The sequence below is a fragment of the Osmerus mordax genome, chromosome 9, assembly GCF_038355195.1.
Source record: "Osmerus mordax isolate fOsmMor3 chromosome 9, fOsmMor3.pri, whole genome shotgun sequence".
Lineage (NCBI taxonomy): Eukaryota > Metazoa > Chordata > Actinopteri > Osmeriformes > Osmeridae > Osmerus > Osmerus mordax.
The window spans coordinates 9902633-9919720 of NC_090058.1; the positions used below are offsets into that span (position 1 = coordinate 9902633).

Consider the following 17088-nt stretch of genomic DNA (forward strand, 5'->3'; position numbering starts at 1 on the left):
TTACCAATCATCCAGAGGCTCACTGCCAACACTCTGGTATATTTACATAGATCTTCCACTAACAGCAGTCAGGCAACACAAGGCTTGAGACGGGACACCGTCCTGATCCCAACCTGATGTACACACTCCAACATGAATCACTCATCAACACTGTTAGACAAGTGCTCACAAGCCTGGAGAAGAGGGCTGGATTTGCATCTCATTTCCATGGTATCCTGGTTAAACAGACAATACCTGGAGTGAGGTGGAGAGGAACAGGACGACAGCCCCAACTGTCAGTAACTCCAGGATGAGCGGGATCCGAAAGTGGGGATGGGGATGGTGATGGGGGGCGGTATTTTTCCCACCTCAGAAAGTAACCGTACACTACTAATCCATGAAAACAAAGCACACATCCTGGAGGAGCCGTGAACTTATGGACAGCTGAACATTAGAACAGGGTTGCTTACTCATCTATCTTGGAAGACTGTAAGATATCTGTTCTGGTTGAGTACTGTCCACCAATGTAATTACTAAGGAACTTGACCTGCATCTGAAGTTTGGTAAAACATCCCCATTCTCTCACCGCTCTCGGCATCACTGTCTCTTCTCAAAACAAAATGACATCATCTTGACTTTTTGTCTAAGGGTACAGAGCAGCGGATATCTTGTTTCATCACGCTGGTGGAACTCTGGTTGTGAGAGTTCTGTTGCTGAGAATAGACATCTGTATCACGGTTATACCAATGCCTGGAGCACTTGTAATTTAAAAAAAGTCTGTTCGTTGAAGCCTTCGTATGAATCGGAAAAATAAATTAAGATGTTATCATGTCCACCTTTAAAACTCTTATTTGTATGGCATTGGATTTAGAAATATATCAATTGCACATTTCTCAAGGTTATAATGTCAAATGGATCTGTGTACAAATATTGTAGCTGATGTTGACCCCTTGAGTAATGTATGTTAAAATGTGTCTCTCTTCCTCTGTCTCTCTCTCTGTCTTTCTTTTTCTCTCCCCTTCCTCTCTATCCTTTTGGCCTCTCTCTTTCTCTTTCCTTCAGACCTCCCCCCTCTCTCTTTCTCCTTTATCTCAGGTCTATGACTGTATTCCCAGCCCCAGGCTTCATCCCAGTTCCTGCCTGTATCCCTACCTGGTTCTGTCTCATGTCCTTAGTGCAAACACAAACAAGCTCCTAGAAGCCCAGGAGAAGCAGGTGCCCCTTCAGTAGGATAAATAAACAGTTGACTAGGATGCCGGATCAGGGTCGTTTGTTTGCTTCTCCATTGGTCCTTTGCTGCCGAGTGTTGGGATAAACATGAAATATTGCTGATAGCATCGTCAAAGCCCCCTATCAAGCTCCTGGGTGACCTGGAGAAGCAGAAACCCCTCCAGTGGGATAAATAAACAGTTAGTCAGCACCCAGGATCACAGACGTTTGTTTGCTGCACAGTGCCTCTGTTGTGGCATGTAGGGATACAGTTTGACTTTGAATATCACTGATAGCATCTCTAAAGCTCCCTAACTAAGGAGAACTGCTGTTTGTTTTCCCTTGGAGTGTTTCTTTTCAGCCTCTGATCGGCCTAAAACAGTTTGCCGTGGATTTAAGGCTGAGCTTAGAGGGAGATGTGATCACTGTGTGCTACAACAAACAGATGAAATCCTTCTGCTCCTCACCTATTGCTTTTTTCAAGTCACTACACTCACTGTACACACTGTTTTTATTAAATCTATATTTGTCTTTTTTTATGACGTCTTATACTTCTCTTTCAATTCTTGTTGTTGAAATTCTTTGTAATTCTTCTACTTTCTATAGTACTTCTGTAACTGTGAAAACAAAGTTTACCTGAACATGTATAGGCCTACACTAGATAGTCTGATACTAAAGATAGTCTGATTTCCTTGCTGTTTGCATGTAGTTACCAACTGATAAAGATCCTTAATTGCAGTGGGTTTAAATAATGATGTCCTTGACTCGATTGTAAACTCTGGTAAAATGCATACTTTACATATCGTATACATGTATGAGTATGAGTTTGGCTAGAAAAGGTTTGTATCACGGATGACAATTTATTAAAAGATATTGGACTAATAAAATTGGCGGATCAATTTATTTGCATATTCCAATCAGTTCATTGACTCCTAACCGAGCCTACTGGTGGACCAATGAAAAGTACAAACAAATGTTATTGACTATTAGGCCCCTCCCTTCAGACCGTTGTAATCCAATCCGATGCCCTGTCACAGGTAAAACCGGCCTCAGATTGTCGGTATATCCCAAAAAGCGAGAAAAGCCGACAAAACCCGTTCTTTCACAGACACTTTTGCCGTAGCCCTCATCCTGCGTCGTGATTGAGTTTTTCAGGGCAAAGAAGACGGATCGGATTTACAGTACCAACTAGAAAGTCCAGTTCGACCAACCGAGATGTCACAGGAGCATGACAAGTAAGTGTTTTCATTCACCTCTGGAAGTCCAGAAGAATCAACTGTATCGTCAACTGTAGCCTATTATAACCAGGTCTGGTGCAAAATGCCCGACCGATTTCTTTTTTTAAGGTTTTGAGGGATTTGTCTACGTTCAGGTGGATTGTTGTCCCACAACCGTGGCAGAGTTTACTTTTACCAGCCTGCCAAAAGGAGTAGGCTTTTGTCTTTCAACATCTTCACACGGTGTTGGGATCCGTTTATGGGAGAACCGTTTGAGGCTTATCGCAGTTTCACCTGTCATGTTCCTGCCTGCATGGCGCACAGGTGTATCCACCTGTCGTGCGAGTCGGAGCGCTAGTTCCAAGAAGCCTAGTCTAACGATTCACCGTCCTGTGAAATTGCTGGGTGGATCACTATTTGATTTCGCTTACAGTTATGTGGTTAGCCTTACTTTTGTTTGTTCAGGAACTGTTAATCGTCACTGCAAGCGTTAGAAAAAAATGTGGATTTAAGGTTTTTCTTGTCAGATTAATAAATGTTGGTTTACGTTGGTCTACTTGCTTTTGGATTAATATTTTTTTTTTTTAGGTTATAGCCTTTATAGCCCATCAAATTGTATTATAATAAATGTATCACTGAAACAAATAAAATATTCCAGTATTTATTTAATATTCTTTCAAAGAATGATTATATGTATTTTGTCAATTTGAGGGCATTTGCAAGGAGACTGTTGACACCAGTGAAATCGTACACCTGTTAGGCGTTGGCCCCTATAGTAAGAAAGACAATGTAAGCAAGCTTTCTCTTGTCTGACGAACAAGGATGACATTTAAACTTCTAATTTCTAAATTTATACTTCTAAAAAATCTGTTTAATTTACCTAATTCATTGAAATTGATCTAATTAAAAACGTAAGTTTGTTTGTTTCATTTTTAGTTTAGTTAGATCAGAAAATAAAAAAAATACAAATAAAGGATAATTGGTTTTGCATAAATAGGTTTTGTAATTGGCGAGGCCGATTTTTCCTCAACACTAGGACTATTACATTTCTGTGAGGGACTTGTATTCTCTTAACCAAGTTTGCATGTCATCAAATTGTTATTGCCAATGAATAACGGATCTATCGGGTTGCAAATCCCTAACACCTCCACACTCGACATTTTGTCAAAGAAACAATTAGATATTGGATTACTAATTGCCAGTTTACATTGACCATTCAGAGAATAAGTATTTGCTTCCTTAGAGACCACAATCTTTGATCGTTTTCTAGTGGCAATCGTAGACTTGCTTTGTGTCTTATGGATGGGTAAAATGTTTTGGTTGATTGTCCCCATTGAAGGCTTTATCCATTTGGAACATTTTAATTGTTATAATTTATATAGAGTAATTCGCAAAACGTTGTCTTACTATGACAGTAGAAACTTAAAATGTATTATCTTTTTTACATAGAGTTAGTATGTTGTATATCTTACTCTACCCGCTTTTAAAAATCCCTAAATCCTGCTGGCTTTCTCTACGTAATCACTTTGTGACAAGTACGTTCTGTAAAAAGAAAAAGACTAAAAAAAGACAGTTCCTCCTGCTCCGTCCACCTGACTATTTGATTTATCTAGAGACATGACAAGTTGACCTTAGGAATGTTTACAGTTGAGTTTGATAGGGCTATGCGGAGGTGGAGGAAGAGGAGGATGAGAAGGTAAATAGCACCAGGAAGAGAAAGAGGAGGAAGATGACACTTGAGTTAGTTCTTCTACAACAGGTTTCCTTGTGAACAACAATGGTCACTCTGACAGGAATGTTCCAGGTAAGATCGCTCTGTGTAGATATGTCAGGTTAACTGATTAAAGCAGTCACACTGGAAGAGCCAGTAGAGCATCTCTCTGAATGCTGTCATTTGTCAGGTGTTGAGATTTCTAGCACAATCACAGTGTCACTACAAGTTAAGCAGGTTCAGAACAGAGAGAACACTGCCTTGTTGATCGCTACAACCCGTTGATCACTTAGAAACAAGGCTTGATTGATTGTACAGGCCTTTGCTCTGTGGATTTTAGGTTTAAGTCCTTGCTCAATATTTAGATCGCTTTTTAAACTGAAAAAGGTACTGTAGAAAATGAGGGCCATATCCGCCAATACATGTATGATGTCACCCCCCTAAGTTCTGCATTACAATACATCATTCCATTGGTGCTAAAATTCTAAATCAATACCAGGATCACTTCATCGACCTCCCCGACCCCCTTTCTCCCTATCTGCCTCAGTAAGCGTGCGGTCCTGGTACTGCAGAATGAGCCGGGCTATGGTCAGCGCCGGAACTTCACCACAGAGGACGAAGCCTGGAAGTCCTTTCTGGAGAACCCGCTGACCGCCGCCACGAAGGCCATGATGAGCATCAATGGAGATGAGGACAGCGCCGCTGCTCTGGGCCTGCTCTATGACTACTATAAGGTAACAGGACAAGAGCCACAAGGTTGGAATGTAATTCTAACAAGTTCAAACTTTCGAGTCCGGATCCGGCTTTACGTCGGCTTTGGAATTTAGGAATAGAGTCTGGAAAGTTAGGAACTGTATTGAGAATGTGTAGGCCCTAGGACTATAACTATGAGAGTATGAAAGTACAGTGCATCAAAATCATAGCTGAGGGTGGCGTGGGGGCCCAATTCCTGCATGTGACCCCCCCTCCCCCTCCCTCCCTCCCCTGCCTTTCCTGTTTCTGTCAAAATAAATGAAGCAAAAAATCCCCCCTTTTCAAAATAAGAGATCAGAGATTGCATGGCTGAAATACAATAAAATCATGTGCAGTCTGTGCCAGGGCTACCCAGCTTCATATGTGTAAACACTGAACTGCCCATTTAGACAGCAGGCTTTTGCCACTGCTGCTGTGCTGTGGTCAGACTGACAGTGAGCGGCTGTGTTTACCTTCCCCAGGTGCCCCGGGAGAAGAGAACAATATCCCAGACCAAGACCGATGTGATGGGCTCTGATGTGGATCCTAACAAAAGGTAGCATCCCTTTTCAACAACAACCTCCATGGTCATAGCAAGGGAGAGGTCTTTCGGGGGCTAGTGTTTGTGTGTGTGTGTGTGTGTGTGTGTGGGGGGGGGGGTGTATGTGTTGAGTTGGACAACATTTGAATAAAAAGATTTTTGGTCTGATATTCATCTTTCATCTCACCCCCAAACCGTGTGGCTTGAGTTCTCCTGTTGTGGTTGTTCATATTGCCACTGTGTTCCAGACACCTGATGCTTCCTCTCCAGGAGTCCTCCATGGCCTCAGACAGCAGGATCCAGGTCCTGAAGGGCCCCTTCAACATCCTCGTCCCCAACCAGCTGGCCCAGGACAAGAGGTTATCCTTTGCCCCTCCCGACACCACAGTGACCGTCTCCATAGCAGCCATGCAAAACTACCCGGTGAAGACCGAGGTGCCCTCCCACGGCTTCTCCGTGACGGTGCCCAACCACTGCGGAGGCGAGCAGGACGGCCATGCTTCCATGTTCGAGCGGCAGCTCGCCCAGAGCGGATCTCACCCCCACAGCCACAGCCACAGCCAGTTCAGCCCCAACACCCAGCCACGCACGCCCGACTCCACCTTCACCGAGGGCTTCAAGGACGGTTCCCAGGAGGTTGGTTATACATGGGGGATCTAATACCCCTTCCTCCAACCCCCACCATCCCTTCACCCTGCATTACCCCCCCTCACCTCCACCTCCACCCCCACCACCCCTCTTTCAGATCTCTCCCCCCAAGACAATGGCTCTTTCACCTGATCCCATGCAGCCAGAGGTGGGCTCAGGCCTCCCTGGTTTTATTTGAACATGCCAAAATAGCGGCCAGCATGTTATTATGCCATTGTCTGGCCAACACAATAAAGTGCTGTACTTTTCTCCTACAATAGCCAAAGCCCTTTCTCTCTCCCCTTTCTCTATCTAACCTGGAGGGGGATTACCTTAGAAAGGGATAACCCAACAAAACCCCCTTACACTGGGAGAGGAGGAGGGAGGGACAGAAAGGAGGGATGGTGGGAGGGGAGCGAAGGGAAGTGGCTTGGTTTCCTTGTTTCCCCTTCAGTGGGCGAGAGCGAGACAGTGAGAACTAGAGAAGAGGAAGAGCAGAGAGCGAAGACCATGTAGAACTTCATACCTGTCATCCCATGAATGCTCTGCAATAAGAACATATACTAAAGCTACTGCACTGTACTTGTGTCATTATTTGTAAGAAAGAGTCAGAAAGTAAAGGAATTGGCAGGGTTTCCAGACAGACCAAGAGACAGACAGACAGACAGACAGACAGACCATTACTCAGTGATAACTCAGAGTAGTATGCAGTAGCAGCCATCTGACATTGGTTTCTCTTTCTCTCTCTCTTCCTCTCTCTCTCTTTGTGTGTCACAGGTGTTCCCGTTCCCAGGGGATCTCCAGTTACGCATGGCCTCCATCACGCCCGAGGACTACAGTGCGTTTGACACCGTGCAGGGGTAAGCCCACCGCTCGCCCGCCCGCCTTCTCACTCGGCCATTCAGACCCTGATACGAGACTCCCGAGAATGGCCTCATTCAGCAGCGCCACTGGGGAGACACCAGATCAGCCCTAGTGTGAAAGTCACAATGCCACCACAATAGCACAACAATGTTATCGTAGCCAATGTGACACTAGTCAGATTTTGGGTCATGATTTAGCGCTATTCAAATGTGTAGCCCCACAAGCAGTGCAATGGCGATTCTTGGTTCAAAGTGGGTGATGCGTGGAAAAAAAGGTGAGGTGTTGAAGGGACAAAGACTTAAAAAGGGAACTGTTTTTGGACCAGGGATAACTTTGAGTACACTCTGGAGGCGTCCAAGTCTCTGCGTCAGAAGACGGGTGACGGAACCATGACCTACCTCAACAAGGGACAGTTCTACCCCATCACACTCAGAGAGATTCAAAACAGCAAAGGCCTGCACAACCCCATCACCAAAGTCAGGGTAAGAGAGATGTGCGAGCGTGTCTACCCGACTGTTCCTCTGCATTGCGTGTGTATTAATCAATCAAAATCAAATCCAATTGTATTCGTACGGCCTTTTTTCCAAGCAACATCACAGAGGGCTTCACGTACGCCCATAGAACTGCCCCTCAACCAACCTAAACCCTCAAGGGTTAATGTTTACTGTATATATTTGAGATTCCTTGTGTGTCTTGGGTTTTCCAGAGTGTGGTGATGGTTGTGTTTGGGGAGGAGAAGTGCAGAGACGACCAGCTCAAACACTGGAAGTACTGGCACTCCCGACAGCACACGGCCAAACAGAGGTGTCTGGACATTGGTAAGTAGCCTTGACTAAGCCGTCATGGACCAACTGAGAATCGTCTCTTTATCGGCCCGGACGTCTGCCGGCTGCACCTCGCACTCCACCCTTGTCCCTCATTTGGTTTCGTCCTGGCGTGATTCACTGTTGTTTGCTGGCTTGTTGTGCAACCGTCACCCTCCATTTCCTTCAGTGGTGTCACATGCTCCCTCTGTCCCAGCTGAAGCTGCATGCCCCAGCTAGCTACACACCAGGAAGACAGCCAGCAAAAGAGGCTTGCTCACACATACACACACACACACACACACACACACTCACACATTGACACATACATACCTTTTTAGTTAAAGCACATCCACAATTGGTCATACTCTAATAAACCCTAAATAATACCTGATTGGATGATTGAGAGAAGGGTTGAGATAATGACCTTGTTTGTTGACCCTGTGTAAACCAGGCTGGGTGCTGTCTAGAGCCAAGACAATAGAGCAGCTTAAAGCCGTGTATGTAGACTGATCAATCTCTCTCTGTATGCGCTCTAGCTGGAGTGAAAGAAGAGCTTAGTTCTGCTTGGGAGATAAAAGTATATTGTCTGATAGGTATGGTGGACCTGTAGGTGAGAGGGCACTGCTGGCGTGTCTACCTGCTTCACTGGGTGGAACATCACCCCCTGAGGAGCCCCAGTCGAAATCAATTGTGTTCCTAAACGCGCTTCTCATTCCTCACACCACCCAAGCTTTCTTCTGACTGTTTAGACACCTTGGACATCCTCAACTAAGGCCGCAGACAGTTCTTGAATTCCGTTTTGGTCTTTGTCATTCTCAGCAGACTACAAGGAGAGCTTCAACACCATCAGCAACATTGAGGAGATCTCCTACAATGCCATCTCCTTCACTTGGGACATGAACGAGGAGGCCAAGGTGAGGCTGCAGAACACACACTGCCACTCCCAGACCAGGTCAGATCCCACTGGATGGACATCTAGACAACTAGGACTACAAAAGGACTTCAAAACCCACAAAACCTTTTGTTATAGGTCTATGTGGACTGTGTTGAGATTTTTGCAATGGATTACCTGGCAGTGAATACTATGAGCAGAAGAGGAGGTTTGGGTTCTCAAATCATCTTTTTTCCAAGAATTTATAGATGGTGAAAATCTCCATATAGTGTTACACCTACTGTTAGTCTGGTAACTCCATAACCCAACACAGCTGACGACAATTCCAAAAGATAACATTTGTTGTGCGGTAGAAACGGTGTCAGGTGATGTTCCAACCAATTTGTCTGAGATCGCCTGCTCCCTTTCTATCGCTTTGTTTGGAAAGTGGTTTGGAAGATCACGAAGGAGTCTTACCAGTCTTTTCTGGGGCTGACCCGTTGCGTAGAGACGCGCAGACGTATGTTTCCAGACATACGTGTGTTTGTCTACTGTCGAGGGACGACGTTCTTAACCCGATACCCGTCACCCCTATTGTGGCTTAAAGTGACGTGAGTGCGGGGCGTGTTGCAGGCAAGCCGTGTTCAACAATACAAGCTGGAATGAGGAAACCCAGCAGGGGGTAAAGGGCTGGAAGTAACTGCCAGGGATGAAAGCCTGTCCGACAAGAAGAGGGAGTCAGGTGGCTGAGCGGTGAGGGAATCGGGCTAGTAATCCGAAGGTTGCCAGTTCGATTCCCGGTCATGCCAACTGACGTTGTGTCCTTGGGCAAGGCACTTCACCCTGCTTGCCTCGGGGGAATGTCCCTGTATTCACTGTAAGTCGCTCTGGATAAGAGCGTCTGCTAAATGAAAAAAAAAAAAAAAAGAGACTAAAAGAGAGACATGATTAATAGTTAATTCAGGAGGAAATAAACAGATGAGGGGAGTCGTCTACACTCCAGACCAGTTGGTTGGGTTTTGTTAGTCAGAACCTCGACTGTGCAATTTTCCATGTTTCTCTGCTGAGCTTGGGCTGTTGACGTGTCTATTGTTACCTGTGAACCATGATGGCTAAGACAAGCAGGCTAGGATAGGCTAACAAAGAGTGAAGCAGACAAGTTGGTGCCACAGGGTGAGCTTGTGTGTGTGTGTCCCTGAAACACACACACACACACACAGGCTCATATGAAGGACCGTACACACACACATACACACACACTACCAGGATGTGGATCTGCTTTACTTGGTGTCTCGTGGCCTGGGGCCTGTGTCTATAGGATGTTCATCCTTGTATTTTTTCATCTGGTGTATGTACACACACACACACACACACACATACACAGCAGCTGTCTATTTGAGCCCCAGTCCCGCCAGGTGTAGGATGACACTGAGAGGGATGTGGAAGACTGATGGGACTGCTCTGTCATAGAGCGCGTGCTGCTGAGTGTAAATAGATGCTCTCTCTGCTGTCGTTGGGCCCTCTGGCGATTTGAAACCTAAACGCAGGAGCCGTTTGTTTAACGGACATTCAAAGAGGGAACAGCCTTTACTAAATGTTTACACTCTTCAGGCCTCTACCTGACTGTAAACACACTTGCAGTTAGACTGAACATGTTTTGTGTGCTTGTGGTGTGTGACCATACGGTTTATATCCAGCTAGTTTTCATTTTATCACAATGTCAAAAGTCCAAGAAGGCAAAGGGATATGACCTTACTAGGTATGAGATGTGTAGATATTTTGGGCTTGTTTGGCCTTCCGTCAATAGAAGGGAGTCAACCTGTGATGACCAGCTTCACCCACAAGAGGGAGACAAACACTGAGGTCTGGGGAGCAAGCTTGACAGGTGCCACAATTGCACAACACTTAGCCTATTGTTGTGTCGAGTCTTACCAGGGACAGTGTTCTCATTGTTCAGTAAAGGATGTCAAAGGCAGCATCAAGTAGACACACATTGATCGAATCATAATGGTAAAATGTAGGGTTTTTTCTACTCTACCGATGAAGCTTGTTATCCCAATGGTATTAAACTCTCTCCTCTCTTCTCTTCCTCAGATCTTCATCTCAGTGAACTGCCTGAGCACAGACTTCTCGTCCCAGAAGGGTGTGAAGGGTTTGCCTCTGAATCTGCAGATTGACACCTACAGCTACAACACCCGCAGTAACAAGCCCATCCACCGGGCCTACTGCCAGATCAAGGTGTTCTGTGACAAGGGAGCCGAGAGGAAGATCAGGGACGAGGAGCGCAAGCAGTCCCGCCGGAAGGGCAAGGCCACGGACCTGAACGCCACCCTGGGCAACTGTGAGTGACCACGGAGTCCTCCGGAAGCACATCCAAGCATACACGAACACAGAGACACACACAGACTTATCGGTTTCTCATTGGTTTCAATAGTTGTGGACGTCAAAGTGCCCCTCCTACAGAAGCGTAATGATGTCACAGTCTTCAAGATGATGACGGACTTTGAGACCCAGCCAGTTCTGTTCATCCCGGACATGCACTTCTCCAACTTCCAGCGCCATGTGAGTACCCCTCCCAAAAAGGCAGAACCTTACTCGACCCCATTCAGAAGGCACATAGACTACTCCAACACCACCCTCATCAGTGTCACAGATGTCACTGTGTCAATATCGGTTCCTCTTTCACTTGCCTTAAGCAAGGGTTGGATGTTGGTTCCTCTGACACACACGCGCAACTGATCTCCCCTCATAAACAGCCATTAGCCAGCTAATGCTAGCCAGGACATGCACCCTATGCACACGAACCCTAACCCCAACCCTAACTCTACAGTGAGAGGTGGACTAGCTAGATTGTCAGCTGCAATGTGAGTTCACTGGGATGAGTGATGCTGGACATTGATCACCTGTCTCTTGTGGAAGCGTGTTTGGCGTGTGACCAAGCAATCAGATACAACTGGCAGGGGTCAGGGTGTCAGCCAGAGACACTGACCAGACAACCTGTCCACTGAGAAAGGGAAAGATACTTGGATGAGATAGATTCTCTCTGAATATAGACAGATTAGCACACAGCTGCTGCCGCTCCTCATGCCAGTCCCCCTGCCTGGTGTCTGTTGACTATCCGCAGATCCCATTCGTTTTATATACATATAGATAGTTACCAATGGGTTCAGTTTGTTTGGTTTGTTATGCTTGTGGGCAACGTCCCGTGTAGCTCTGGACTGCAGTTACACAACCACCTGAGGGAGGAGGTGGGTCGGGGTGGGGGGGGGGGGGGGGGGGGGGGGGGGGCAAGGAGCAGGTCAAGGCGACCAAACAGTCTCCTCTGCCAGATGACTGGAACAGTGTGATCCAGAGAAGTGCTACAGTCCCTGCCTTTATGGCCAGGGTGGGTCCACAAGCCTCTGATAGGAGAGACAGAGATGGCCTTGGCAAGTGTTCTCTGAAGGAAGGATATTTACATTTACATTTAGTCATTTAGCAGACGCTCTTATCCAGAGCGACTTACAGTAGGTACAGGGACATTCCCCCGAGGCAAGTAGGGTGAAGTGCCTTGCCCAAGGACACAACGTCAGTTTGCATGACCGGGAATCGAACTGGCAACCTTCGGATTACTAGTCCGACTCCCTCACCGCTCAGCCACCTGACACCTGACAGGTCATGCCAGGATATGACAGGACGCTGCTGGACCAATTCAATGTAGATTGAATCAAAACAAATGCAGGGATTTGTACCGGCTGCAATTTGTTTTTCTAAATCTCAGTGCAGAAGAACTGAGTGGAGTTGGGAGGGAGGGTGGTGGGAGAGAGAGGTAAGAGGGCGAGAGAGAGGGGATGAGGGAGAAGGGTGAGGAGGTTGGGGGGAGTGGGGGGTCAGGGCTGTAGACACCTGCATCTGAGGCATGCTGTGCCTGCATGTCTTGTCAGGTGTCATCATCTCTATGATCATCCCTCCCCCCCAAGTGCCAACCGCACCTCCACCTCCGGACTCTGAGTCCTTACACTGACCTCTTCCTGGAATGTTATGCATACACATTTCTGCTATACAAGATGTTGCAGGGTCACCAGGTAGACTGGTTGAGTAGGCTGTGCAGCGCGTCTGTGTGGAAAGCAGTCTGTGGTTGCCCCCTGTTGGTTGGGGGCGGCGCTGTGGTTTTGCCCTGGCTCAATGAGTTCACTGATTCCACAGAGCCACGAGGCGTTTGACCTGCATAAACAAACTGAGCTCAGCTGAAAATAACCCTATCGACTGTTTACCTTTCTCTGCTTCTTCTCACTGTGTTGAGGTAAAATTGAGGTTGAGGGGGGAAATAATGTGTTTTGGTGCATGGTGACAGACGGCTGAACCTAGAATGGCAACCCAGTGAACTCCTGGTTGGCCAACAGCCAGTCAGTTATTATTAGGAGGTGAACGGGTTTTCTGTGGGAGAGAGCTGTATTGATTCTAGACCGGTTCCTGCATTATAGAAGTAATTTACAGATTAGGGCTGTTACATACCTGTAAAAGTGGTTAGTATTGACCAGGATTTGGGGATAAAGGTTGGGAGGTGGATCAGACTGAGAAAGCTATGAGATTGACCCTGAAAACTGGGTTCATTGATTTGGGAGAAACATTTCTCTGTTTCGCACTGCTACAATAAACGTGTAGAGGAAGGGAATGAACAGTGATAAAAATGTCACACAAAAAAACTGAACCATACTGCAGTGCATGTGTGTGTAGTCTATGGCTACAAGCCTGGATATTTCAGACTCTCACTTTTGTACATAAGATTATAGTGTATTTTTATGAAAATGTTAACATCTGTTGTGTTTGATGTATTATTCTAATATCTCCCTCTGAAAATTAGGTGATAATGATGCATACATTAGGAAATAATTAATTCATAAGATTGCATGTACCCATCTGTGGGTTTTCCTGCAGCTTAACTTGATCAATAACTTAATAACGCATGTCATTGTGCCCTTTGTCCCTGCAGCCTTTCTCTTCAGAAGATGGTGAGGACAGGTGAGTTCCTGGAAACATTGATTTCATGCACATTTTGCGTGTAGTGAGATTGTATTGGTACTAGAGAAGCAGGGACTGGGGTAAGTGCATGGGCAATTAAAGAGAGACCAAACCCAGCCCCTCTAGGGAGAAGACCCCACTCTGCAGGAAGCTTCTGGGAAAGTGTGTGTGTGTGTCACAAGGCCTTTTAGCTGGTTGTAAATAAAATCATAGCTAACACTGAAAACAGTGAATGATGGTGCATTAATGTGTGTGTGTGTGTGTGTCTCCATCAAGCTCTGGAATGAAGAGGCCATACACAGAGGAGGAGTTTGGATCCGCTCCTAACAAGCTGGCCAGACTAGATGAGCCAAAGAAAGGTAAGTGTGTGTGTGTGTGTGTGTGTATTGCATCATTCTATTTATGTTATTGTTACACGTGCCTATCAGGGATTTACCCTCCTTGTACGGTGTCTTTGTGTGTGTGTGTTGGTGTATGAGACTAGAAAACACGTCCCACTGCCCCTGGGAGGGAAGGCAAGCAACCTGGCCTTCAGGGAGAAAGCCATAACAACCGCCCTAGACAAGCACACACACACACACACACACATACACACACACGCACACACACACAGAGGCATGGTGCCCCCCTCCAATAGCTTCCCTGACACAACTAAATACACATCCACACACCCCCTCCTCCTATCTTTCCCTTAAACACACACACATACACACACACACACACACACACACACAAGGACATGCTCTTTAGCTTAGATCCAAATATGAACACACACTCTATTCTTTGGGACACACAGAATAACACACACGTTATACTTAGTATAGTTTCCTGTGTCACTAATGTAAAAAAAACATGAAGTCAGCAATAACACAAAGGCATGCTTTTTATGCATTCTTACCTCACTGAAAGGTCACTTTTGCCTCTTCCAAAAATAACTGCAAAGGTCTTGAAAAACATTCTTACGAAACAATGAATTTATTTCCTTTTCAGTCAGTTTTGAGGGTTTTTTTGCTTGAAAGATAATCTTTTTCGGGAGTGGTAAATTTGTGTTTGTGTGAGAGTGTAGCTGGCCCTCTCTGTGTTGTGCAGAGCCTGGCCCTTGTTCCCACTTTGGGTCTGTGCTGGACCAGGCCTGCCGCCAGAGAAAACACAGTCTGGGTTCAGGTGAGGCCCACAAACCCAACCTAGACCTGGATATGTGTATGTTTGTATGCCTGTATGTGTGCGTGTGTGTGTATACTGCCCCTCACAGTGTTTCTGCTCTCCCTCGTAGTCCTGTTGTACGTGCGTAAGGAGACGGAGGAAGTGTTTGACGCTGTCATGTTGAAGAACCCAACCCTGAAAGGCTTGGTGGAAGCTGTAAGTCCAGTAGCATCAAACCCCCAACTTGCGTCAGCCACACCAATCCTTGAATCCCTCAAGGTTTGGTGGTTGCTTCTCCATGCAGGGTTAGATCTGGGCTCAAGGCATGCAGGGTTAGACTCAATGGGTGTGGTGTTACTTGAGGACACGGATGGGAGTCTGACCACATCCTCTAGTGTCTCCACACCAGGGTGGGTGGGCCTGTTTGTGGCAAAACTTCCCTTTGCTCCCCCTGCCTGTTCCTTTCTATCTCTGTCTCTCTCCCTCCCTCCCCTTGCTTTTCTTTTTCCTCCCCCTCTCCCCTTACACCTCTCCATCTATCCCTTTTCCTACCTCTCTCCCTCGACCCCTCATTTGCTCACAGTCTACGGTCCCTTCTAACCAGGGGGGTCTGTCTGTGTCTTCGGGGAGGGCCTCTTAGACAAAGTGGGGTGCCCTCTGCTCTGGGGGAACTCTCCAGGGTCCCCAACCGCCTTGACCACAAGCCAAATTAGTTGTGACAGGATGAGGCCTGGCCTCTGGGTGTTCTGGGGCGGGAGGAGGGGGTTGCCGGGGGGCTCTGCAGGGTGGACCGGAGAGAGGGGTTAGGAAGGTCACATACAGTAGGACCCTCAGACAGGATGTCCAGCGGAGTCTTGCGGAGCTTAGCAGTGGGGGCCGGGGGGTTGGGCTGGAGGAGACCAGGCTGGAAGTGTCCCTCCTCTCGACAGTGATATAACCGTCAGAGCAACCAGACGTCAACAGCAACTTGCATCATGTCCACCACTCATTACACAACAAAAACCATTTTAAATGGTGTACCCGAAGAGTGAGAGGGGATGATTGCTTCAACTCATTGCACGTCTACCATTTGTTGATAGTGTCCCACTGGTATTGATGGCACTGATCTGCTATAACCTCTTTTTTTTTGAATTTTGCTAAAAGGATTTTGTTTCCTCTAGATTTCAGAAAAATATGAATTGCCATTGGATAAAGTGGGGAAGGTCTACAAGAAATGCAAGAAAGGGTAAACATCACACAGATAAATGTGATTATGAAGAAGATGTATCCAAACAAGCACACACTTAATAACACATGTTACTGAAAGCTCTATCTGTCTCTGTGCCAGGATTCTGGTCAACATGGATGACAACATTATCAGGCACTACTCCAATGAAGACACCTTTCAGATCTCCATGGAGGAACTGGGGGGAATGTTCAAGCTCACCCTCACAGAGATCTAATTGGCCCAGAGGTGAAGACATGTGACTCTCATTAGTCCAATTAGATGAAGGTATTGGAGAGGTGGGCATCCAATGAGTGAAGACTTGTGGTTTACATACCTAGCTACTATGCCATAAGCCCACACAACAAAAATAGACAGGACTTTGTCGAGACAGTTTATAATCATTAATACAATGTGATAGCGAATGCTATTCAATAACATCACTCACACCAAGAACATTTGCTGTGGATACAGTATGTACAGGATTGACATTGATTCAATTTTTGTTGTTGGTACTTTTGTAAAGATTTTGTGATAGTTTTGTTTTATATACGTAACGCATGTTAGTTCTTTTGTTCTGTACAGAATGTTGTGTGGCTATACCTCATGCTATGCAAACACTTTCTCATTGTCTTTGTATTGTAATGGAATATTTGTCTGACAGAGAGACGGGTGGCACTGGCACTGTTCTGATAGGTGATGCTGCATGTACATATAGCATGCTATCCCCTCTGCTCACTTGCTCTCTCCCCTTCTGAAGCCATAGCACTGACAATGTCATTCTTATAATTAATGGGATACTTAGCACACAAATCGACACGCTACACACAGGTATTGTATTGAACCTTAAGCAGCCTGTGTGAACTCCCTAAGTTAAGTGTAATGGTTTTACTATAACCATGAGTGTTTAGTGTGTAAACTGACTGGCAATCTGGCTGTTGGGACCATGTACTACATGTTCCATGTTTTTGTTGTGTTAAAACCAAGATTATTCTATAGGTGGATTTGGGATTGATGTGGGAGCAGTCATTTTGCTAAGAACCATTTAGAACATGGCCTTGATGTAAGTATTAAGAGAAAGTTTGTATCTACCACTAACTCACATACAGATAATGTTCTAGAGATCTACTCCTCTTGGTCTGCGATTTAAGTGCAATATGATATTTAAGCTCAGACAACTAGA

The 17088-nt window shown here is 46.0% G+C and overlaps 1 protein-coding gene across 2 annotated transcripts; it reads left to right on the plus strand.

Annotated features, from left to right (window-relative positions):
• The first annotated feature begins 2254 nt into the window (after nucleotides 1-2254).
• Nucleotides 2255-16545, plus strand: grhl1 (grainyhead-like transcription factor 1). 2 transcript variants are annotated; one of them, XM_067243234.1, is made up of 15 exons: nucleotides 2255-2423; nucleotides 4664-4850; nucleotides 5331-5404; nucleotides 5638-6025; nucleotides 6794-6876; nucleotides 7206-7362; nucleotides 7587-7698; nucleotides 8506-8600; nucleotides 10652-10898; nucleotides 10992-11119; nucleotides 13530-13558; nucleotides 13835-13917; nucleotides 14832-14917; nucleotides 15862-15926; nucleotides 16029-16545. In XM_067243234.1, the coding sequence occupies exons 1-15, from the start codon at nucleotides 2404-2406 to the stop codon at nucleotides 16141-16143; spliced, it is 1869 nt and encodes a 622-aa protein (XP_067099335.1). In that variant the 5' UTR covers nucleotides 2255-2403; the 3' UTR covers nucleotides 16144-16545. The 2 variants fall into 2 exon arrangements, with proteins under 2 accessions (XP_067099335.1, XP_067099336.1); XM_067243235.1 differs by lacking the exon at nucleotides 15862-15926.
• Nucleotides 16546-17088: the final 543 nt, after the last annotated feature.

Coding starts and splice junctions, on each gene's coding strand:
- grhl1 (XM_067243234.1), top strand. CDS start 2,404: ATGTCACAGGAGCATGACAA. Junction 5,405..5,637: donor GATGTGGATCCTAACAAAAG/GTAGCATCCCTT, acceptor ACTGTGTTCCAG/ACACCTGATGCTTCCTCTCC. Junction 6,877..7,205: donor GCGTTTGACACCGTGCAGGG/GTAAGCCCACCG, acceptor TTTTTGGACCAG/GGATAACTTTGAGTACACTC.